Genomic DNA, 24,236 nt, shown 5'->3' with positions numbered 1-24,236 from the left:
CGATGCAGCCCCCAACAAAGTCTTTCCATCTCATCCCATCCGTTAAGTTTCCCCTGACCTGGGGTTCTGGGCGACTTTTCTAAACTCTAATCCTTTACCTAAACCTTGCCAGTCTTCTTACGAAGGTTATTCGGAAACTAAGGTTACGAGGCATCGAGCTTCAGCAGGGAATGTTCATTGGGGAAGTTGACACCACTGCCGTGTAGCGTGAAGCCAGCGGAAGGAATGAGCATTTCCAATAATCAGTAGCTCGTCGATTGGTGTTGTGGTGGGCTGTTAGAAATGAGTGTTCTCATTCTGGCTTGTGCCAAGGGCGAAGTATGTGCTGTTATTCACTACCTAATTGCTAAAGGCATGAACACTGCTGCAATTCATTGCAAAATTGTTTAGTTTATGGAGAGTGCGCTATGTCAAGGCAGCAAGTGATGAAATGGATATGAAGTTTTAATTTTGGAAGGACAGAAATTCACAATGAAGACAGAAGTGGAAGGCTGTCTGATGATGTGGTGCAGAAATTTGAAGAACATATCTCTGATTGCCATTTGACAATTGAAGACCTGCATGCAATTTGTCCAAAAATGAACTATTGTTCATGAATCGTAACTGACAGACTAAATTATCACAAATTGTGTACGCGGTGGGTGCCCAAGATCCTTACTAAAGGACTCAAAATGAAAATAGTCAGTGCCGTTCATGAATTTCTTGACCATTTTGAGACTGAAGGCAAGGCTTTTCTCAACTCTGTAGTGACAGGTGATGAAACTTGAGCTTATCACTGTGCTCCAGAGAGCAAGCAACAATCAACAATAAGTGCAGTGGTGTCATATTCATTCTCCTTCAGCCAGAAAATTCAAAACTCAGCAAACAATGAAAAACTCATGGTGTCATTGTTTTGGGACAGAAAAGGGGCTCTGCTTGTTGATTTTTTGGAAAGAGGTTAAACAATAAATGCTGCAAGATATTGAGAGACCATGAAGAAACTTCGCAGAGGCATACAAAACAAATGTTCCGGGCTGCTGACAATGGGAGTCTGTCTCCTTCATGATAACGCCTGTCCGCACACCACTCGTACAACACACGAGTTGTTGATTTCATTTGGTTCGGATGCTTTAAGCTACCCCTTTCACGGCTCCGGTGTCGCACCTAATTACTATTATCTGTTTACAAAACTGAAGGAACACTGTAATGGAAAACACTTTTCCAATGACAACGAGAAGCGAAGAACTGGCTGAAAAAGGCAGTGGGAGACATCTATGACAAAGGAATCAAAAAACTCACCCCACAGGTGACACAATGTATTGAGGTGAATGCTGATTATGTGGAAAAATAATGCAAGACCTATAATACAATGCATGTAAATTTTATTGAAATAAATTCATTTTTTGTACTTCGAAAAATTCTTGCTACCTTACTTTCCAGATTACCCTCGGACTTCACCTCTCTTCTTTCCCTGTCAACCCTTCTGCCAGAATAAAGAGCCACTGGATCTGAAAACTTGTATATGAAAGGTCTTTTATATGTGTGTTCTCCTGCCGCTGCTTGGTGAATAGATTTTTTACCTATCCAATTGCATTATATTTTCAAAACTTGATCATTTTTTGTTGATATGATGATAACTTACACAACATTCCTTTTCTGTAATACTGTTTGAAAGTCTCTACAACGCTTTGATCCGTACGCTGCAATGAGGAAGCTATGTTCCATGGAAGGAACACTACTTTTGTCAACGTGTCTGTTTTGTTTGAGATATCACTTAATGAATCAGTTGGTGTGTTGTTAAGGACCAGTAATGCTTTCTCCCTTTTGCTTTTCTTTAACTGATGAGCTTTACAGAGGACACAAAAACTTCCAAAATCATTCCATGAAAATCGTACTACCCTTCCAGGCATTCTTGTGTGTGGTGTAAACAATAGGCATCGCAATCATATTAATGCATTTGAAACAATGTGGTTTCTTCCTTTTACCAATGATGAGCATCAGCAGTTGGAGGCTACTAATAGTGTTACCACGCGCTAAAGAAGTAATATGATCCTTTATGGGATAATTGCTACTCACCTTATAGTGGAGATGCTGAGTCACAGATAGACAACAAAAAGCCTGTCAGAAAGTGAGCTTTTGGCCAACAGTGCCTTAATCGAAAATAGGCGAAAAACGCACACGCACACACACACACACACACACACACACACACACACACACACACACACATGTAGCTTCAGCTGTCAGAGGCTGTGGTCATGTGTGTGAGTTTTGTTTGTGTGATTGTGGGTGTGTATGTTGTCTATTTTTGATGAAGGCCCTGTTGGCAGAAAGCTCCTTTTCTGACAGCCTTTTAGTTGTGCCTATCTGTGACTCAGTATCTCCACTGTATGGTGAGTAGCAACTATTCTTTTCATAATATTGTAACATGATCCTTGCTTATTTTAGGACTAGGTGCTGCTAAATCACGACGCGAAGGAAGAGTTTTTCTTGGTTAAGCTTTTGGTTGAGCCCAGTTTCATCATCATCATCATCATCATCATCATTGTTAACATTTTCAAGTGAATAGTATTCTTTGTTTAGTATGTCCCTTAGCTTGATTTTGAAAGTATCAGCAGACCTTTTTTCTCCTTCTGTTTGAAACTCACAAATGCAACATCTTGATTTCAAGCATTTAAACCAGCCCGTGCTTACTTTAAAATTCGTGGTCATACCATTCTTATACTCTTATGGTAATTTCGTTGTGGATTCACCTTCCTCTAACCTTCCGTTAATATCATATTTATCTCTCATAAAAAGAAAAGGACAGCATGTTTACATTTAGGCATTTTATAATGCAGGTTTACTTTATACAGCAAAGTTGACACAAGTAGTCATAACAGAGAGTAAATAGTTACTATCGAAGTAGGCAACTTGGATTGCTTTGTCAGCAACTCGGCATTGGTGGGAGGTGGGAGGGGGGGGGGGGGGGGGTTCACATGTGAGAGAGTAACAGTTCTGGTAAGTGGTCATTCAGTTGACCTACATTCAGATAATCAACGCTTTGCTGTATAATGTAACATCAACTTTAGAGGAAGGTGTGAAATATTGCCATCCTCGTTTATACATGGCTAAATCTTCTTACTAGTTTTCTTCTGGAATGGCTGTTGACTTCATTGAGAATGTTTCTTCATCTATGGAAGATCATTTAAGCAATGGATGGGATGGGAGCTGACAGTGTGATGGTTGGAAATTGATGGTAAGATTTTAGAAGCAAACACATATATATGACAGAGATAAAATTCTATGCAAATCTTTCTCCTCTTTTGAGTGTGGAGTGTTATTTGTCCTTATTTCTTCTACTTGGTTCTTCCTTCTAATCACTAGTCAAGAAAACTGTGGTTCTAAATGCTGAATATTTTTCTCCACGTGGTTGACATTGCTGTTAAACATTACCCAGTACGTACTGCTGTATAAGCCAGAGTATGGTTGATATATTTTTGGTTGTTAGTGTTACGTTTCTAATTTTTATTTCCTTCTAATGTTTCTCATACTTGCTTCTTTGATGGGGTTCTTTCCTTGCAGGGAGAGAGTGTGGATTTGGCTCTGTATCTTCCTGAGACATCAACCACACGTTACACCCTCTTAGCTCTAGATGCCAATGCTAAAGTTCTTGGGCGCAACGGAACAAACCAGTCCAGTTCAACTGTTATACCTCGCAAATGGAGAAATTTGTGCCAGAAAGTGTGAGTAATTATTTCATATGCTCATTGAATAACTCGCATAAACGGACAAGGGGGAAAAAAAAAAGGACAAGAAATATCGCAACACCAAGGAGGAGTTGTATGACGTAAACGGAAGTTGGTAGACATGTTTCTTCATCTGAAAAATGGTATCTCTTCTAGTTTTGTGCCAGTCGCATAAGAGTGATCCTAGTACTGCCACTATGAAGGTGCAAACAGTTTTGCTTCAAAGACATGCTGTAACTGTCTTGAGCGTTAGTTACCATTGAGACTGAACGTGATGAGTCAGTGTTATACTTTGTTCATCATAAGAATAAATCTGATGTAAACATTATGCCATGTATTCTTCCACGTTTGCTTGAATCTCATTGGATTTTGCTTCACGTGAAGTGGAAGGCAATGACCAGTAAAGTCAAGTACAATCATAAGGATACTTTTTATGCTGTGTTACATGCACATAGACTGAGCGATAATGCGAGAGAACAGCTTTATCGGTGCATTAAACTTGGGACAGCACTGCCCAGCCAATGGTCCAACTAACTTCTAGCGATGTGAGGAGTTTTGTATCTGATGTAAAAAGAGATGAGCAAAGAAACAATATAGCTTCAGATGTCTTTTAATTTTTAAAGAGAATGAAATAATATTCGACAAAAGTCCAGCACTACCGTGTGTTTCTTAGGTGACCAGACAGAAAGCATAAAGTGCTCTCGTTCTCACCTGAAATAGCATTCTAATTACAAAGAGGAGTGATGAAAATTTATAATTTTAATGCAGGGTAACTTTTCTGAGTGAGCTGTGTGTGATGCAAAAGTATACTGCAGGGATTTCACCGTACTGTTGAATATTGTAGCCGCTGAAGGTATTAACTACAGTCAGTTTCCTGGTAATCTCTTGACTCCTTCCTTATCCGACTAGGAGAAATATGTTCTAGTTCTGGAAGCGTCACCTGTTACGTTGATTATGAGCCTATCAACAACAGAATACACGAAGCCAACCAGGCGCCACATTTTCTCCTCTTCTCTTATGACGAGCCGTTCTATATCTTGCCAGCATTTGACAGTGACACATGAAAAACCTGTTTGCATTAGTTTCAGTACGTGTGGTAACTTAACAATCTTGTTACATCTTGGTCCAAATCTTGTAACTTGGCTTCAGATCAGTTCTGTTTGGTTCATATTGTAATGGTACTGTGACAAATGTAAAAATATAGCGTCTGTATGATCTGCTCGTTGCTGTGAAAATGATTGTTTTTCATGTTTCTATGACACTTACCTAATCTGTGTTATAAAACGATGGACATAGTCCAAATAAAGAGTACTTGGTTTTTCATTTTTGCCTTAAAATTTAGTTTTTAAGTTTCCTTAATTTAATTTAAGCAACTTGTATTAACAGTCTTTCATAAAATATAGATATTTAAGAATTTATATTTGAAATGAAAACAGGAATTTGGTGTGCAGTACGTAATTAGGAACAAGAAAACATGCCTCATTTACAAAAAATTGTGTTCAATTTTACAGTTATGGGCTGTAAGTATTTCAAATTGAATGAGAAAAATCAGTGTTTTAGATGAGATTTTAACCAGCGAACCATGACCTGTAGCAGATTTTCAGCCAATTACACTACCGATTCTGCTACACGACCTGTTTGTATTTGTGACTCAAGTAAACGTAATACCATCCCTTGGAAAACTTCAAAGCCGACTATCTCTGTAAATTTACGAAAAAACATTAAGAAAAACCTATTTCTTGACACTTTTTAACCATGTTCCACTATGAAACATGAAACAGCCTCAGCCATTTTCATACTGCATATCAACAGCACAACAGTCAGAGCACAACAGTGCAGAGGCTGTGACTGTACACAATTTTTGAAATAAAAACTACATAGCTAAACTCGTGATTAATTAAAACCTTTATAGCTGTTAATACATTTGAATATCTTAAAGCTTCATTTAACGTAAATTAGTAATAATATATCTAATATATAAGTAGGTCCTACTTCCAAGAGCGTAAGACCACCAGTGTGTGTGTGCTACGGCTTCTGACCAATCGTCGCATTTGTATTTGTTTGCATCAGGTTTATTCTTATGATGAACGGAGTATAGTCAAGAATGCCTTTAAGGTGACAAAGATGCCATTATCAGCGCCCCACTGAGTTTGAATGAGATCGTGTAACAGGGCTAAAAGAAGCAGAACATTCCTTCTGTGATATTGCAGAAAGACTTGGCAGAAATGTAGCCACCGCACAGGATTGCTGGCAGTGGTAGTCACGAGAATGTACGGTCACAAGAAGACCGAGCTCTTGACGGCCACGTGGCACTGACAAGAGGGAAGACAGTCATGTTTGACATATGGCTCTGGCGCATTGCATTGCATCTGCAGCAGCAAATTGAGCAATAGTTGGCACCACAGTGACACAACAGACTGTTACAAATCAATTACTTCAAGGACGGCTCCAAACCAGAATCCCTGTAGCGTGCATTCCACTGACCCCAAACCACCGTCATTTGCAGTTTCATGATGGCCTTGTGTTGGTTAGTAGGAGACTGGTTGAGGGCCTCCTTGCTAGACACAGTAAACCTAGACCTGGAGTTATGGTCTGGGATGCAATTTTGTATGACAGCAGCAGCACTCTCATGGCTGTCCCTCACATCCTAACTGCAAATTTGTACATCCGGTGAATCAACCTGTTGTGCTGCCATTCAGGAATAGCATTCCAGGGGATGTTTTCCAGCAGGATAACTCGCCCACATATCGTTGTTGCAAACTGACATGGTCGATGACATGTTTTATTTCGCTAACATGTTGTATTGGCTTGCTCGATCACCAGATCTATCTCCAATCGAGCACATAAGGTACATCATCGGGCAACAACTCCAGTGTCATCCACAACCAGCCTTAACCATCTCTATATTGACCAACCACGTGCAACAGACATGAAAAACTGACAACCGGCACCTGTACAACACAATGCATGCGTGTCGTTTGCATGCTTGCATTCAACATTCTACACCGGTTGTTAATGTACCAGCATTTCAAAGGTACAGTGACTTATCTCACACTTTATTAATCTGTGATCTTACAATGTTAATCACTTAATTATTTTACCTAGACAAATTTTTTCACAAAATTTCATTACTCAGCATTAATTAAGTTTTGGTGTTGCAAAATTTTTTTCCATCAGTGTAGTTGTTATTCCCAAAAATGAGAACAGGTATTTTTAAAACTGTTATAGATGACCTGAGATGAAGAAGATAACAAAATAATTCCTCATAGACTATTTACGTTGTATCTTTCTTGTAAGTATATCTCTTTTAATAACTTTATTGTATCTGAATATCAGGATGTTACACTGCTTTGAAGGTTGACAAAATCCAGGTAGGCAGTATTCAAGTTCTGAGCGCTACTGATAAACACAACACATAATGAGTATAATGTGATGATGGACAAAATGATGGACTTACAGAATTGATACTCTCTGCAATATTTTCCTCCCCATCATCTAATAAGAAGTTGTAAACGTGTAATAAAAATTGCCTGTAGCATCATAATTATTTTATCACTCAGGAAGTCAACTTTTCATCTTTAATAATTATGGATACTTCATGTCCCACTACTTTCACCACAGAGGCATTTACTTGTTCACAAGTTGATAAGTTGGTCTGTATTTAAAGGGAAAAAATATGTCTAGGCACAAGAACCTGCAAGAAATGTTTGTGCCATGTGTTTCATTCAGTAAAAATTCATCGTGTATCGGAATGTCCTGTAACTTACAATATTCAAATCATTTTCTTTGCTGTACCTGAGAAATTTTAATTTTAAACATAATTTTTAAAAATAATGAATGAAATGTTTGAAATTATTTTACACATATTACTGCTATTAATTTAATGGATTGGTGCAAAATTTTGTAGCATTTTTCCATAAATTTAATAAACACAACAGATACACATAACAGAAAAGTCAGCAATAATATATTCTCCTTCACAATGTACTACAGTCTGCCAACGATGGGGTAGCTATTTGATCCTTCGATTGTTGAAATCATGGTGTTGAGGTGAAGAAATCATCAAACCATGTTTGAAGTGCATTTTGATCCAGGAAGGAAGTACCTTGAAGGTTGTTTGAGCAGAAAGGTGAAAACCTGAGGGCGCGAGATAAGGTGAATAAGATGGGTGCAGAATGACTTCCCAAGCCATATCCTGTATAGCGTTTTGTGTCAGTCTTATCAGAATGGTGGGCGGATATTATTGTGGAGTAGCATCACTTCGTGCAGTCTTCCTGGTCCTTGTTCTTGAATTAAGTCTGCAAGACGTGTCAGTTGTTGACAATAAGTGTCACCAGTGATGGTTCTCCTTGGGGAAGCAATTCATATTACACCACTTTTTTGCTGTTCCATTAGACGCATATCATTATATTTTATGGATGCATGGAGGTCTTTGTATGGGGAGTTGCTTTTTTTGGTCTCAGCCATTCCTTTCTTTTCATTATGTTAGCTTAAAGACACCATTTCTCATCACCAGCAACGATAGAGGATAAGAGTGGTTGGTGTTGTTCACAAACCAGTTGATGATGAGCAAGCAGAGATGTACATGTGGTGACCTGCTGATTTTTGTGATTCTGGCTTAGGGCATGTGGTACCCACACACTATTTTTGAACCCACCCAATTGCATGCAAATGTCACATGATGATGGAATGGTTGCAGTTCATCACATTTACCAGTTCTCGAGTACACTGACTTGGATCCTTGTGGTTTAATGTGTTTGAATGATCTTCAGCAAACCCCATAGGTCTTCTTGAATGTGGAGAGTGACTAATGTCAAAAAAATCCTCCTTAAAACGATAAAACCATTGTCTTGCTGTGCTCTGTCTAATGGCATTATTCTCATACATGACACAAATGTTTCTGGCTGCCTCAGCTGCTAACACCCCTCTGTGAACTCAAACAGAATAATATGTTTGAAATGTTCAGATTTCTCCACTTGGCACTTCATTTTCTAGTACCCACAGCTCCACTCATTATCTATAAATGACAATATGTGAACTCAAATACCAACAGTGAACTACAAATAGAAAAGGACAAATCAATAAATAAACCTACAGCAACTGGAATACCAAAATGCAAAATAAAAATGCTATGTAATTACGCACCAATCTAATATAATTATGATTATTACTTACATAGAAAATATGTCAAATTTGTAATGGAAAAAACTCCCATTAAAAAAAATGATGTATTGTGAAAGTTTAGATTATTTTACACATATTAGTGTAATATAAATTCATCTATAGTTAACTGTAGAAACTTCCTGTTGAAACTGTATAGTTGATCCCCATAAATTCTCTTGTGGAATAGTAGCATTTTCCACTTAAAGCTTATAAAGCAACTTTTTCGGAGAACCCAGCTCCACATGACATACCCTCCCATATTTTGTTTTGTTATAAGCTTTTAGCTTCATATACTGTGGCGTCCAGACATGACGTGTTTTTAATCTGTATGTGGAAAGTATCAAATTCTCTGGGATAAGTGTTGTAATTGTGCTTGAAACTGAAATCTTCAGCTGTATGATGCTTATTGTATAACAAAAAAAAAAATGTACAAAGGAAGATTGGGTAATGTTTTTAAATAATGGTCCATGTGACCCTATCTGCTAGATAATAAGCACTTTTAACGACTTTATCTGCAATGTTAATCTCTGATGCCCATATGAGTGGCAAATGGTAAAACACATTTAAAAAGCTAGCGTATTCAGGGTACGGTATTCAGATTACTTGTGAAATAGTCTCCATTTGCAATTCAGTTTAAATTTTTGACAATATTTAGACGTAGTAATTTCACACAGCTCTCTTAAGTCACACACCATTGTTTACAAGATATTTATATAATTGTCATTGTGGTTATTAAACTTAAAATTGCATCATATAGAACTTTTGGAAGTTACATTTTAGACAATTTTGATGAAACTGAGATTCATGTACAGCCACATGCAGGAACAGTGTGCCGTACATGTTCAGTCCGTGGCGTGGCCTATCTTGACACTGCTCAGCACATTGGCTTCATTCAGTACTTCTTGAAACTGCTTGGTGCAGCAGGATGTTTCATTGGTAGTGCGAAGTGACACTGGTTTGACTGGCAATTGGTGTGGCATTTTTTGCCTGGGATGACATTCTTCACTTTGGCGATATCATACAGTTTATCCCTTGCTATTTGTTCATTGTATATGGGAAGTTCAGAGGTCAACTGTTAGTGCCATTGATTCTCCTACCTCCAGGATGGCCAAATATTTAACTAAGTTGATGACGATGCTCAGCCGCTGTGAACATCACATCAACAACTCTCAGACGTTCATTGAGAAAATTGAACAGATCAGGGTTGACCCAAATGATATTTTGGCCAACCTGAATGTGGTCTCACTATTTACAAAAATTCCTGTGGAGGACACATTGAAACTGTTGGCAGAGCATTTTCCTCCTGAAATGATAAAGTCGTTCCAACACGTTATGACTGTCAACTACTTCTTGTATTTTGCTAAATTTTATGAAATGATGGACAGAAAGGCTTTTTGTCCTCCATTGTCTCCAGCCATGGCGAACTTTTTTTTGGAACATTTTGGGAAACGTATTAAGTTCAGCTCCCCTTCATTGATCTTCATTTTATCTTTATACTGACAATACGTTATGATCTCGCCACAATGTAGAAGCTCTTGAGCACTTCCAGGATCATATAAACAGCATGCATCCAAACTCCAGTTCACTGTTGAGACAGAGAAATAGAGAAGGCTGCCATTTTTAGATGTTCTGGTGCGACGGAAGTCGGATAGACATCTCGGGTGCTCAGTGTACCGCAAGCCAAGTTACACTGATTTATAGCTGAGTGCCCAGAGTTTTCACCATCCAGTACAGAAGAAAGTGGCTTTAAACACACTGGTACACAGTGCAGAAACCATTTCTGACAAAGACCACTTGGATTCTGAAATCAATCCTCTGAAGTATGTGTTCTGGAAGAATGGCTATGGATCAGTTAATATCAGCTCAGCATTCACCAAGAAAAGGAAACGTGAAAATGTTGAACATTCATGTGATGAGCCATCGATTGCAGTCCTTCCCTTCTGTGGCACTACATCGAGCAAAATAGGCAAAGCCCTGGGAAAATGAGGTATCAGGTTTGTTTTCTGACCTCCTAAGAAGGTAAAGCAAATGCTACGCCCTGTTTTAAGGACAGTCTCAATCTCAGGATCCCTGGAATTTACAACATCCCCTGTGAATGTGGAAGCAATTGCATCGGTCAGTCCCTTCACACCGTTTTTGACCCCTGTGCAAAACATCAACAGCGTATTAAAAATAGTGAACTGCAAAAATCCGCAGTTGCTGAACACAGCCTCACAAACAAACAAATAATACTGTTGGATGAAACAAAAGTTTTGTCCTAGGCTCCCACATACTGGGGCTCCATAAGTAAAGAGGCTTTAGAAATAAGAATATATGAGAAAACCTTCAACTGTGTCAGCGGATATAATCGTAGTGGTGCATGGAAGCAAGCTCTCAGTGCGGAGAAAAGCTATAGGCATTCATTGCAATGTTTACACTATGGTGGGAGCTGTGCCCCACCAGTGCAGATGTTGACACCTTCTGTGACAGCATGATGTAAGGACTGACCAATAAGAAGCTGTCTTTTGGCAATATAAGATCACCACAGCAGCAATTTTGACAGTCAGTTGCTCCTGACGACGATGGTGGAAACTGTCGGAAGCTCGAGGTTTTATACTGAATTGATGCAGCAAGAAGTCTCATGGATAATATGATGTTAAAATTCAAAAGCATAAGAGCTGCTGATGACGCGTAGCTCTGTGGAAACTGGTCATCCAGTGAAATGCTTTTTTAGCGATCTTGGCATGTGAAGTTATATTCAATTACCATGCATTGCTGATCACCCCCAGACTGACCATGTCGGATATGTATAAATTCTTTTACATTAAGACTGTCCAGGAGTCTTACAAAGTTTCCCTTGCAGAGAGATTCCATGTCTCCGTAATAAGGATACAATATTTCGATCAGCATATGTATGTGTATGGCTTTTTTCAGTTATGAAACTAAATAAGAATGGTAATGTGGCACGCGAAGAGATGAAGATGTGTGAAACTGTCTGCATCTGTCCATGTCTCGACAGTTTGTGTCGGATGTAAATTTTATTTTGCCTTAAGCAAAACAAAAATTATTACACAAAAGTGAAAATTTGCTTTGTTTGTGATCTATGTTGTTGGGAAATGCAATGCAATGTTGCTGGAATGGTTCTAGATGACAAAATTTGGTTGTAACTACGTATGAAAGAAATATTTATTCCACCTCTAATGTCATGCCATAGAGACCACTTGTTTTTGCCTCTCTTTCTATATCCAAGCTTAAAAGTTGTAAGAATGTAACAAGGAACGATGTGAAACACAATATTTCTGGTTCAGTTGCAAACCTAACTTTATTGTTTTTTAGGTGTATTATTTGGACCTAGATATATTATTTTGTACCATCAGCCAGTAACAGTATAATATTGTCCCTCATGTTTCTGAATTTCCTGATATAGTATAATTTGAAACCAAAGCCCATCCAGATTGCATTGCCATCTAATGCGTTGTGTTCTTAGTTTACCCATCTTATGGCACAGACAGCGTGCTATGGTGGTTGGGGTAGTATGCAGTCAGATGAGAGACGTCTACATGTGTGCATGAGATCTGCACTTGTGCACAGTTCTCAGCCACACTGTCTCTAAGCTTCAGTTACTTGTTTTATTGATAATGAAGTATCACAAATAAATATTCAGCAAAAATTGATTAAAACTGTTAACCCACAATGTTGTATGACACATCATGTCTCTTCTATAATTGTTCTGCTTGAAAACTGTAGTAAGGAAAATACCACTCAGAAAATTGTAAAATATACGAACAGATGGGCTGGCAGTACTTTGCTTCAGTAGGCATCAAGTAATTACCCTGATATGGTTTTGAGGTCCTTATGTTAGACCGTGATATCTTCCCTACATCAACCAGCTCTGTTTTCCATTGCCCTCCTAAAGTTGGGAACATGCCTATTGAACCCTGTGACATTCTCAGAACACAATCTGTGCCTTAAGGATTATACCTGTGCAACCATTTTCACTGTGTAATCTACTTTGTGCATCTACCCACTACTGTTTAGTCTCCAGCCCCACCACTAGCACTACTTCTTTTTCTTTTTCATCTTCCATATCAATTGTGCTTCTCCCGCTATCCCTCCATTTTATCATCTCTGAAATGAAATTGACATAGTGTGCTGTCTTCGAACTCCCCATCTTACTGACATCTTTCTTTCCTCCTCGCTTCTGTTCCTCCTCATAAAAGGTAGGTTTCTCTTAGCAAGCGTTTTCAGCGACCAGTTTCCCCATCCCCCACTAAGAGTGCTGGTATCTGTTTTTGTATGTTTTGATCAGCTTTATTGGGAATTCCTGAAGGCAAGTAATGGCCAACACATTCTTCTCTTTGTAAATCTGTTATTCTTCTGTTAACTTATTTAAGATTGTATTTAAATTTTTAGCCATGGCTGGGTTGATTGCTGGTCAGTGCCCATAGTAGCTCTTTGCATAAACTACACTTATCATCCAGTACCACCTCTTGGGCCTCCTCCACAGGCAGACATAACCACTCCAGAAAAGGAGGAGATACTGCTCTCTCCAATGAGAATTCCACGCTGCAGGAAATCACCTGGTCTTCAGTGGTCACAGGTAAAATGCTTTTTCTGTATTAGTTGTACACTTCATGTTCACAAATAATCTTTTATTTGTCTTATAACCAAAACCTTGACTAAAAGCAATGACTCTGTTAGATGCAAGAAAACATTCTTTTTGTCTATGATTTAATATTGGAAAGTCTGTTTCACTTTTAAGTGTGTGTTATTTTCCACAAGTGTTTTTTATACAGTGGCCCAATTAATCATATTGACAGTTTTCAGTATTATAGGAATTTGTTAATTCTGTTTTCATCTGTTACTTCATGAACAGTCTAACATTTCTTGATTGTGTATCAGAAAATCACTATACAGATTACAAAGGGATATTGTATGAGCAATCTTTTCCAATAATTTTAATACCATATTATCGGGGGAACAAGGTGGTTGCTGTGCAATATGGTTATCTGTTTAAAGAGTTACAAAAAATATAGCCCTGCGCCATTACATTTCTCATGAAGGCAGATAGTTAAAAACCACTTGTGTGCACAAAGAGGACGTGTACTGTTGTTGCTAGAGTGACTCATTTTTCACTCCCTTGCTTTTCATGTTATGAAGTTTTCCTGCCATTTTAAAACTATTTGCCGGACCAGGAACTGGATCTGGACGTTTATTTCCTTTTTTTACTCAACTGTAAATATGAATGCACACTCAAATTTTCAATTTGTTAGTTTCATAATACAATTCACTGCCTTGCAGAGCTAAAGATTCTTCTCTGAAGCAGCCAATAAGCCTTGATAAAACCGTTTTCCTCCATTTCCTTTCTCTCAGGGATTCTCTTTCAGCAAGTCAAGGTGGTTTGATGAACCCTCTGCCAGGCACTTGAATGTGACTTGCAGAGTATCCATGTAGATGTAGATGTAAAAGTCATACAGGAGATCTACAGATTGGGAGGGGGGACAGCTGCTGACAGATTGTAGCTATGAGATTTGCTTGGTAGCTTAGTTAGTAAGATAATTGCCCTCAGAAGGTTTTGGTCTGGGTTTGAGATCTGGTACGAGGCACAGTTTTAATCAGCCAGGAAGTTTCTTTGCTGTTATCACTCTGGTGCAGAGTAAAGATTCATTCAGATGTTGCAATTGCTGTTGACACCACTGTACTTCCATGACTTTTTTAAAAGTCTCTCTAATGTTTGCCATTCTCAAATAACTTTGGGTTCATTTGCAGGTACAGGTGTGAAAAGTGGTACAGTGGAAGTAGTGTGGAGTGCTCTTATGGCACTACTGCTAATTTTCGCTACAGTAATAACTATAGAAATTTAATTTACCATTGTAATGATAATGTGCACTGTTACAATATGATCCAATAACTTTTAACTGACTTTGTTTAATGTTTCAACTCCTATTTCTATTTGTTTCAGGATGGAAAGAAATTTGACCCAACTACATTGCCACCTGATAAAGTAACTGTAGAGCTGGAAATAGGATCTTCTGTGCTGTTCCTTTATGGATCATGGCTTAGGAATTTCATACATCTGAAGGTAAATACTACAAAAATGTATTTGATATTGTAGGTGCAAGAAAGGGGGAGAGAGAGAAGATTGTTAAATGTGAGAAACTAACAATTATACCTCTTGTGATCACTTGATCAGACCAAAACATATGACCCAGCTGACAAAAGTTTTTAAAATATTGCTCTCATTAGGGAGTACAAGTGTTTAAATCTACGTTCAGTCACTTGGATTTACATTTTCCCTGATTAACCTTAATCCATGATTCAGTTTTTTTTTTGTGTAATTGCTAAAGAGGAATGCTGGGATGATTTACTTTGAAAAGGACCAGATATTTTTCAGTTTCAGCAAGTCATTCTGATTTTTTTTGCCTCTCACTATCCTCCACTTAACCTCCATATTGCCTAGTTTTTTTCCTTCCCTATCATTAACTTGTTACGCGCAAAAATTGAAGACACCTGAGTGGATCCTAAACAGTTTCTTTTTATGTAAGTACTGTAAATAACAATACAGTTTGATGACTTATAATGACAAGTAGTAGTTTTGCCAGGGCTAGGTAATGAAATAATTAATATATAGTACTACTACTAATAATAATAATAATAATAATAATAATAATAATAATATGAGTCCTGTGAATACTACAGAAATTTTAAAATGGTAAACCAAGGATACAAATCTCCTCCCTTTGCTTTCAAAGAAAGCCCCAGAATTGTGATGAGATCAAACACAATGTCCAGAGAATGAAAAAAATGAGGCTGCTGCTCAGTATTACATAAATACTGAGAGGAAGACAATTGGTATCTACCTTTGGAGATTGAAACAATATTATGAAAAGGATGGTTGCTACTCGCCATATAGCAGAGATGCTGAGTAGCAGGTAGGCATAACAAAAAGACTGTCACAATGTGAGCTTTCGGCCAACAAGGCCTTTGCCGAAAAAAAACCACCCACCCACCCACCCACACACACACACACACACACACACACACACACACACACACACAAAAGTACACAAGTGTTGTGTGTGTGTGTGTGTGTGTGTTGTTGTTGTTGTTGTTGTTTTTTGACAAAAGCGTTGCTAGCCGAAAGCTCATTTTGTGACAGTCTTATTGTTGTGCCTATAGGGTGCCTGTTGTGCCTATAGGGTGAGTACCAACTATCCTTTTCATAATATTGTTACACTCCATCCTGGATTTCCCATTGTTCGTAGATTTAAAAAGACATATATGACTCCATTAACCACGACGCTACGATAATATACTGGCAGGAATGGGAGTTGATGAGAAACTGCTAGGGTTTATAAGAGCAGCTCTAACTGTTTAAGTCCAAAACAAAATTTCAAGGAGTTTCTCTGAACTCTTTGAAATCACAACTGGATTTCCACAAATATATTGGTTCTCACATTATAATTCAATTGTGTAAATTAAGTTCCTTGTATATTTCATATTCAGAATGTTATAACATCTTTGTGCCCCCACCAACCAGTGTGTGCTATTTATTTTACTGTTGTAGTGCAAGATTGTTTTTCAATACTTTGCAGGAAAATATTTTTGGAGAAGACCAAGCATTTACAGATATGCACCAGAGTCATTTGTCATCTGTTGTTCCTGAAGCAGCATCTGCTCCTGGTGGAAGTGTTTCTGACCCTGCAGCAGGCGACAGTGATTCCATAAAGCAGAGAGAATTTGATCCAAGGCAATACAGACCTCTTGAGGTTTCTGTTTCTGTCACAATGCATGATATCCAGGCTCATCTGGTCAAGGTAATTATTACACACTGTGTGTGTGTATGTGTGTTTCAAATTAGGAAATAGGCTTTTCTCCGACTGTTGTTAATGATTGAACCAATGGACATAAAAGGGGACCACTAAGTGTAGTGCATAGCTTCACAGCTCTTTTATTTGCTGACTAGCTGGTTATCTGGTGATGTTACATATGTATCCCAGTTATTAGGTAGGTAAGGCAATTTCTGTTTTAACTTATAATATTCTTGTGCAGTTTCTGTCTCAAAGCCATATTTAAAATTGTCTGTGTTTATTGTAAAAAAACAAACTTTTGCTTACCTCCTCTACCCGCCCCACAGTCCTGACGGTGTTAGAGGTGCCCGAGTTCCACAGTACTTTTCCTAGATTTTACATCACATGCATACCAAGTTCAGTTGAACTTGCACGAAGGATTCCACATGTAATCTGAATCTAATATAGTTAAGTTTCAATAATTTTTACTTGTCACTCCCTTCACACTCCATCCCATTTTAAGGACGCTTGAGATGTATTAGCCCGAGCATTATATTTTTTGAGACCGTGGGTCATATACAGGCATGTTCAAAGTATGGTGAAATGGTTCCAAGTGTTCCAGAGTTATGCTCATCCATCACCAATTCTACAGTCCCAATCTCACAAAAAGAGATGCCAGGTATTCCTTATCCCCATGGAACTTGTCTCCTAATGCTAAAAGTTGTATATGTACCACATTGAATTGAAATTACTCAAGGTACTCCAGAGATGTGTTGAAAAATACTGGATTCATAAATAAGAAGTATGGGATTCAAATTCTTATCTGGCTCATAGTTCACTTTCACTATGGTTTATGTATGTAACTTCAGACAGATGATGGGATGGATCCTTCAATAAAGTGGTAGCTGATCTTTTTCTCCATGCTTACCCAGCAGAGTTAGTAGTTCTCCATCTTTATTTACTTAAGTTACAACCTGCTGTTAAAACCTGAAGGAAAAAAAAAAATTTTTTTTAACGAACATGCACAACAGCCTTTGAGCTATTGCTCACACTAGTGTGTGTATAAAATAAATTATGTGGAGCAGAAATGTACATTCAAGTTGATCTCAGCTCTAAGAAGTCCTATAATTTAAACTTAAGTTCAGTTGAGGTGTTTACAACTGATATAAACCTTCTAATTATTAGGGAGGACTTAATTGGGCACTATGAAACATGAAAAAATTCCTTTCCCAGTCATTGTTTGACAAGAGGAGAATCCCTCTCGTTCTGGGGTCTGAGTCAGCTTCCTTTCCTTCATAGCCTTCCTGAACCTATCCCTCTTTCATCCTGAAGGAAGGAATTAATAGCTTCAGATGTTATACTCTACTTTCATTTATTTTTATTTGCACTCTATAAATTGTTAATATGTAATAACTCAGGCTTATTGTACAATGCTTTCAATATTTTTTTATACAAAGTAATCCAAACAAGTTGCTCAGTGGTATGTAAAATGAAACATTATGTAAACAAAGTGGCTTGTAAGTATTTGAAAACTTTAAAAGTTAAGTTCTATGAGTTTTTAACTTAGTCAGTTCAGGAAAACTGGTTTTAATGAAAAGGGGAAAAAAAGTGACAAGATTATACACAAAGTTGTAACTGAATGTAATCTTTATTCTTTTATAAACATTGAATAAAAACCAGTGGTTCAATTTGCAAAAGCACTTGGCCCTCTCTGTATCACCAGAAAACATTGCAAATGTCATGAAGTATCTACACTTGGTGCTTCCAGAGTAGCAACACAGCTACACAGAGAGCCAGCATATGTTTACTGGGTCAGATGGAAAAATTACCATCTACTTGTAGGGTCAGTGTGTACTTTGTTTTATATTGTACTATGGTTGTGTAAAAAAGAAAAAAAACTAGCCCCTATTTGAGAATATTTTATTTATTTATTAATAACATAATGGCTCCTATGTAAATGTTGTAGAATTGCAGTGAAGGGGATCCTCCATGTCCCATTATACTACTGGAAAGATTTGGGTTTGAAATGAAGAAAAGTTACAAGGAAACACAACTACAGCTGCTGCTTTCCCCTTCAAGTTTGCTTGCTTTGGACACTGTTAGCCGATCACCAAAGGAAACTCATATTGCTCAAGGGCATCTTATGCTCTCAAGTTTACAGGTAAACATTAACATGGGAGCACTTTAGGTAAAAAGTTGTGGCATAATGCTTAGAAAAGGCTGTTAAATGCTAAGTTTTGATCATTCTTTATAAATTTTATAAGTACATTCTGGCTGTTGTTTCTGTGTATGAATGTTTTACTCAACTAAAAGATATGGACTGCATTATTATAATTTGTTAGGATCTGCTTCTATAGAGCTTCTTGACCTTCATTTTAATAAAAATTGTCTTGTAAATACACCATTGTGTCATTGTTTTGCTTTCTTTCCCAAATTGCTTCTGTCTGGAGACTTGTACGAGAATGTGCCAAAAAGTAATGCCTCAGAATTCTTTTATTCTGTTCTCCATGTTGATTGAGATATTACATGTCATGCATAATACTCAGTGCACTATCCCACTTCGCTGACACAAGTTGCAACACTCTGCCGCTAGAGGGCTCCGAATTGTAGTATGTAACAAAGTGGTATGTAATATAACTGTGTCAGTATGTGAGAAACAGCTTATTGTAGTCAAGTTTCAAATTCAGAGAGTTTATCCACACATGGAGCATCCTCTCCTTCAGTGTGACAATGCCAGACCACACACGAGTGCTGCGACATCTGTGAAAATCAGATGCCTTGAATTCGTTGATAATTCTCCATATAATCCTGACTTGGTCCCATCTGCTTTTCATCCATTTCTGAAAATTAAAGAACACCTTGGAGGATTTCACTTTGATAGTAATGAAGCAGTGCAAGTAGAGGTGAGGTTGTGGCTCCGTCAGTAACATCAAACGTTCGACTGTGATGGTATCAATAAACTTGCCTCTCGTTGGGAGAAATGTGTTCATCATCAGGATGACTATGTTGAGAAGTAGATACAATATTAGAAAAAGGATACATTGCTACTCACCATAAGGCAGAGATGTTGAGTCTTAGACAGGTAAAAAAAAAAGAAAAAGAAACTATCATACAAGTAAGCTTTTAACCCAAAAGATGTTTATCCAAATGAGATAACACACACACACACACACACACACACACACACACACACACACAAAAAAAACACAAATGCAAATGCAAACGCAAACGCAAACACTACTCGCGCGCAACAGATGACCACAGTCTTTGGCCGTTGAGACCAGACTGTGGTCCTTGTGTGTGTGTGTGTGTGTGTGTGTGTGTGTGTGTGTGTGTGTGTGTGTGTCTGTTGTCTAATCCAAATGAGGACCTTTTTGCCCAAAAGCTTACTTGTTTGACAGTCTTCTCATTGTGCCTATCTGCTACTCAACATTTCAGTTATAAAGGTGAGTAGCAGTAAATCCTTTTCATAATATTGCTGTTATTCCATCCACTACTTCCCATTACTTAATTTTGAGAAATAAGTATGTAGACATGAAGAATAAAGATGTAGAATGTTAAAGTTAGTTTTATTTAATATTCCTTAGAGTTTCCCAATAAAAACTTTGCAGGCATTACTTTTCAGCATACCCTCACAATTTAGTATGTCGTGGATTTAAGATAATTTTAAAGGTGTTAAACAAGTCTTGTTACTGTATCTTAGATTTGAATTACTAAATCGAATCCACCAAAGAAGAAAGAATTTATGTACAATTTTAGGTTCGTGGTCATGCAATGTTCAGTGATGAAGGACGCTCCCTCGATGATGAAACCTTGGAATATGCATGGATGTTGGAAATTCAGTTGGGAAAGCTTAGTGGAAAACTGTCTTCACCACAGGTAATGAAACTCACAAAACCAGATAAAGTTGTAAACATAATAGCTCTGTGATTAGGAACGTTGCTTGATGTATTTCTGTTGCTGCATTATGGTAGAGTTTAAATTAAAGAAGGAACATTGTACTTTGTACTACGAAAACTGAATGCTTACCCATGTAATAGATTTCTGTTGTGGAGGTACATCTTGTTGTGACTTTTTTTGTCTTTTTACAGGCACCTGTTTTAATGTTGTTTACTCACATACTTCTAATTGTGATATTACAGTTATACCACCTTGTTACTAGTCTTGAGACATTTGCGCTGATGGTGAAGGATGCAGAGAATCACTTGAGACCTTCCCGCTCACCACCTCATATGTGCCATCATGGTGTTCCACCTCTACAGTGCCCAGAGACAGATGTGGAGAATCGATATCTGTGTCCGTCAGGAGACCAGATTAAATATCGAATGATCAGACTGGCTGTGGATGCTCTGGACATTTACCTTCTTGAGAGTGGCACTGCAATAAATCTCTGGGTATGATTTTAACACAGAGTGTTTACGTATGATGGCTTCCCTTTCTTGCTAATGCCATGTTGATTACATCACTCAGTTTATCTTTCTGTGAAAAGGATTCCCTTTCTTGCTTATGTCATGTTGATTACACCAATTCGTTTATCTGTCTATGAAAAGGATTTTCTTTTGCTATTTGTATGTTTGCATTTTAAACTAAATTAAAACAAACTAACTGCTGTTTAGCACTCAATTATTTGTATTTATACTAACAAGTGTTTCTTTTTAGTCATAACGAAACCCATCCTACATGTAAAGGCTGGTGTATCTTGTGTCTTTAATCTTTCCTGTAGTTATTTTATTTCTTGATAGACATTCTTGAAACCCTCACTGGGAAAATAGCTCTAACTTTTTCACACCACTGTTGTTATTGTGTATAAACTAATCTGAATAAGCTGTCACATAACATAAGTATTTAAAAAACAATTAGTATTTGGTTATTTCAGATAATATTGGTATTATGATAGTGATGTACAGTATAATGCCACAACAATAATGAAGTGCTTATCAGAGCAGCCATCATTGTATTTGCTTGCAGAAATAATCCTCTTGATGCTGCAAGTTTTTATAGTCAAGTCCACTAGGGAGATGCCAATAAAAGGAATTCTAAATGAAACATTTTCTATTTTATTGAATTGTTTTCTGCATATAGGCAATGAGGTAATGTACAGGAAAATACTAAATACAATTTTAATAAATAGAAATGAAGAAAGACAACCACTCACCTGTAGATAAAAGATGCATCCACATGGAAATATGTATGAATTCAGAAATATTACTAGCTATTGAGTTACTGATGTTTTTGAAGTGTAAGTACACTCACACATACATCCAAATGTACACTCCTGTCACCTTGGAGATGTTTGAGTGGTTACATGGGAGATAACGGGAGGCATGATAGGCATGGTGACAAATGGATGTCAGTAGAAGTCCCACTGAAATGGACAAATACAAATAACACACACACACACACACACACACACACACACACACACACACACACACAGAGAGAGAGAGAGAGAGAGAGAGAGAGAGAGAGAGAGAGAGAGAAAAAAGTCAGCATGTTCAAAGATTGGTTGTAGGAAGAGTGGTATGGCAAGTGACAGGAGAGGAAATTGAGCTCGTATGCAGGGCTTTACACCTGAGGGAACTATGTGAACATAAGACATGCAGGAGTGATTAGCATAGGCCGCAGCTTTGTCAATCATAGGAAACAGATGGTAATCAAAGTAGAACATTGAACATGATTATATGTTAAGAACTTTATTCAGAAACAACACTAGTTACCTGCTCCGCTTTGACATAGTTAGCGCCAAGTATCTATTGCTGGGTGACTTGTCTGGTGTAGTAATAATAAATTATGTGGATTATTTGAGAAGTAAGGTCTGAATTGCCTTAGCTAATTTAATGTCATGCGAACATTGAAACGTGCATGGGCACCAAATTCCAGCATGCCATGCTCATCAGACGATACTATTTACTGCTTCCAGTGTTAGTTCAAAACGTTTAAAACTTGATCATTCCACTGACTGTGAAATATGGTCAGTGGTTTGGGTTTTGACAGCAAGGTGACACCTAGTGGTAAGCACACTCCCTATCCCCTGTTGTAGTTGTGTGATTCCATTCCATTGACTGACATTTATACTGTGGGGTCATGTGAGAGGTCCGTGTCTTGTCCCGTTGGACAGTGTTCTCTAAAAACTGATCACCTTTTTTATGATACAGTCCAAAAACTCAAGAACACAAGCCATTCTTTTCACTTTGTGTTTCTCAGTAAGCAGCCTGGGAATCCAATGTGTGCACAATTTGTGAAATTGCGGAGAGAATTTTGTGCAGAGTTGTTCTACCCACATTCAGAAATTTCTGTTGAACTTGTGAATTGCCATTCTTCATGAATCTTTTCATCTATGGTTTTCTATAAAATCAACAACAGTAAATTAAATAACAATTTTAATAAGGTACATTTATTTTATTTTCAAGCCATAATGCATGATACTTTCAAGGACTGCCAGGAAAATGTCCATGATGAACCACAATCAGGCCGACCATCAGTGATCTCAGAAGATTTGTTCAAATCTGTGGATAGTTATATCAACACTTTTCAATAATAATATTTTGGCAAATAGCAAAACAAAGTGATCACTTTTGTAATCTCATATTTAAAAATAAGGAATGAAGCACTTTAATCATTCTTGCTTGAGGAGAATCTCATTACTTAAAACCCAGTGTTACCTTTTTGTGGAGATATTCATCACAACACTGATTATAACTTTATATTGTTGTCTTTTAATGAACATTGACTCCCTTTGAGTACTGCGTGTTGTAGAAGTTTAAGATTTTCAACTAGTAAGTTAGCACAAAACTGAATCAATGCTGGAAAGTCTTGTCAGGTTAAAGTTGAATTGATTTAGAAATAGAAAATTGTTTTTTGACACAAGTCACATTTAATGACCAAGATGTTGAGAGATACTATTCATAGATGTTACTATAGTTTGTGTAAGCCCCACAGTGTTGTGTGTACAAACTTCGTATTTGAAGCACTATATAAAGAACAAACTTGCTGAACAGGGAACAGAGGTATTAAAACTACATGTGGTTCTATTATAGTGGCCCATCCTCATACTCAGCATGACTTGCAGTGATGATTTGTCTTTGACAACATGTTGATAGTTTCATCGAGTATTATGGGCTTGTATTTCAAGTGCGCCCATCTTTCTCTTGAACCAATACTGTACTAAGACATTCACAGTGAAACCTTAAAGCTCCCACATTTGTTCTGCTTGACACTGCACATGTTTATATCTTTGTTCAACATTTTTATCGTTTTATACCACAATGTCAGATCATACTTGGATTATGCCCATCCTTCAGGCAAGTCATAAATGCAGCTTCTTTCACAGTCCAAAAACCAAGAGCTCCTTCCTTCTACTCTTTGTGCAATGTGTTCATTACCACTACAGTGGTATCTATGGCAAAATGGTAATCAAGGGAAATATCTCGTACAAAATTATAAAAGTTTGATGCCAGATCCTGACACAGTATCTCTAACATTATTGCAATTGCTTTTTTTAATTTATAAATGCATGCAAAACAAACTACTCTACTTACAAGCAGATGGTGGGGAAATACTTGAAATAACCAAGTTGCTCCAGCCACTAAAAGATGGT

The 24,236-nt window shown here is 37.6% G+C and overlaps 1 protein-coding gene across 1 annotated transcript in view; it reads left to right on the top strand.

Moving 5' to 3' along the window:
• Window positions 1-24,236, top strand: part of LOC126457180 (transmembrane protein KIAA1109) — a 507,473-nt gene that overhangs the window by 94,755 nt on the left and 388,482 nt on the right. Inside the window, exons 15-21 of the mRNA XM_050093265.1 lie at window positions 3,544-3,704; window positions 13,263-13,449; window positions 14,812-14,931; window positions 16,445-16,666; window positions 18,606-18,800; window positions 20,399-20,518; window positions 20,782-21,033. Of these exons, the coding sequence (XP_049949222.1) occupies window positions 3,544-3,704; window positions 13,263-13,449; window positions 14,812-14,931; window positions 16,445-16,666; window positions 18,606-18,800; window positions 20,399-20,518; window positions 20,782-21,033 (1,257 nt within the window). The remainder of the gene's footprint in view (window positions 1-3,543; window positions 3,705-13,262; window positions 13,450-14,811; window positions 14,932-16,444; window positions 16,667-18,605; window positions 18,801-20,398; window positions 20,519-20,781; window positions 21,034-24,236) is intronic.

Source organism: Schistocerca serialis, chromosome 2 (assembly GCF_023864345.2).
Source record: "Schistocerca serialis cubense isolate TAMUIC-IGC-003099 chromosome 2, iqSchSeri2.2, whole genome shotgun sequence".
Classification (NCBI taxonomy): domain Eukaryota; kingdom Metazoa; phylum Arthropoda; class Insecta; order Orthoptera; family Acrididae; genus Schistocerca; species Schistocerca serialis.
This window is presented reverse-complemented; position numbering and strand designations above follow the sequence as displayed.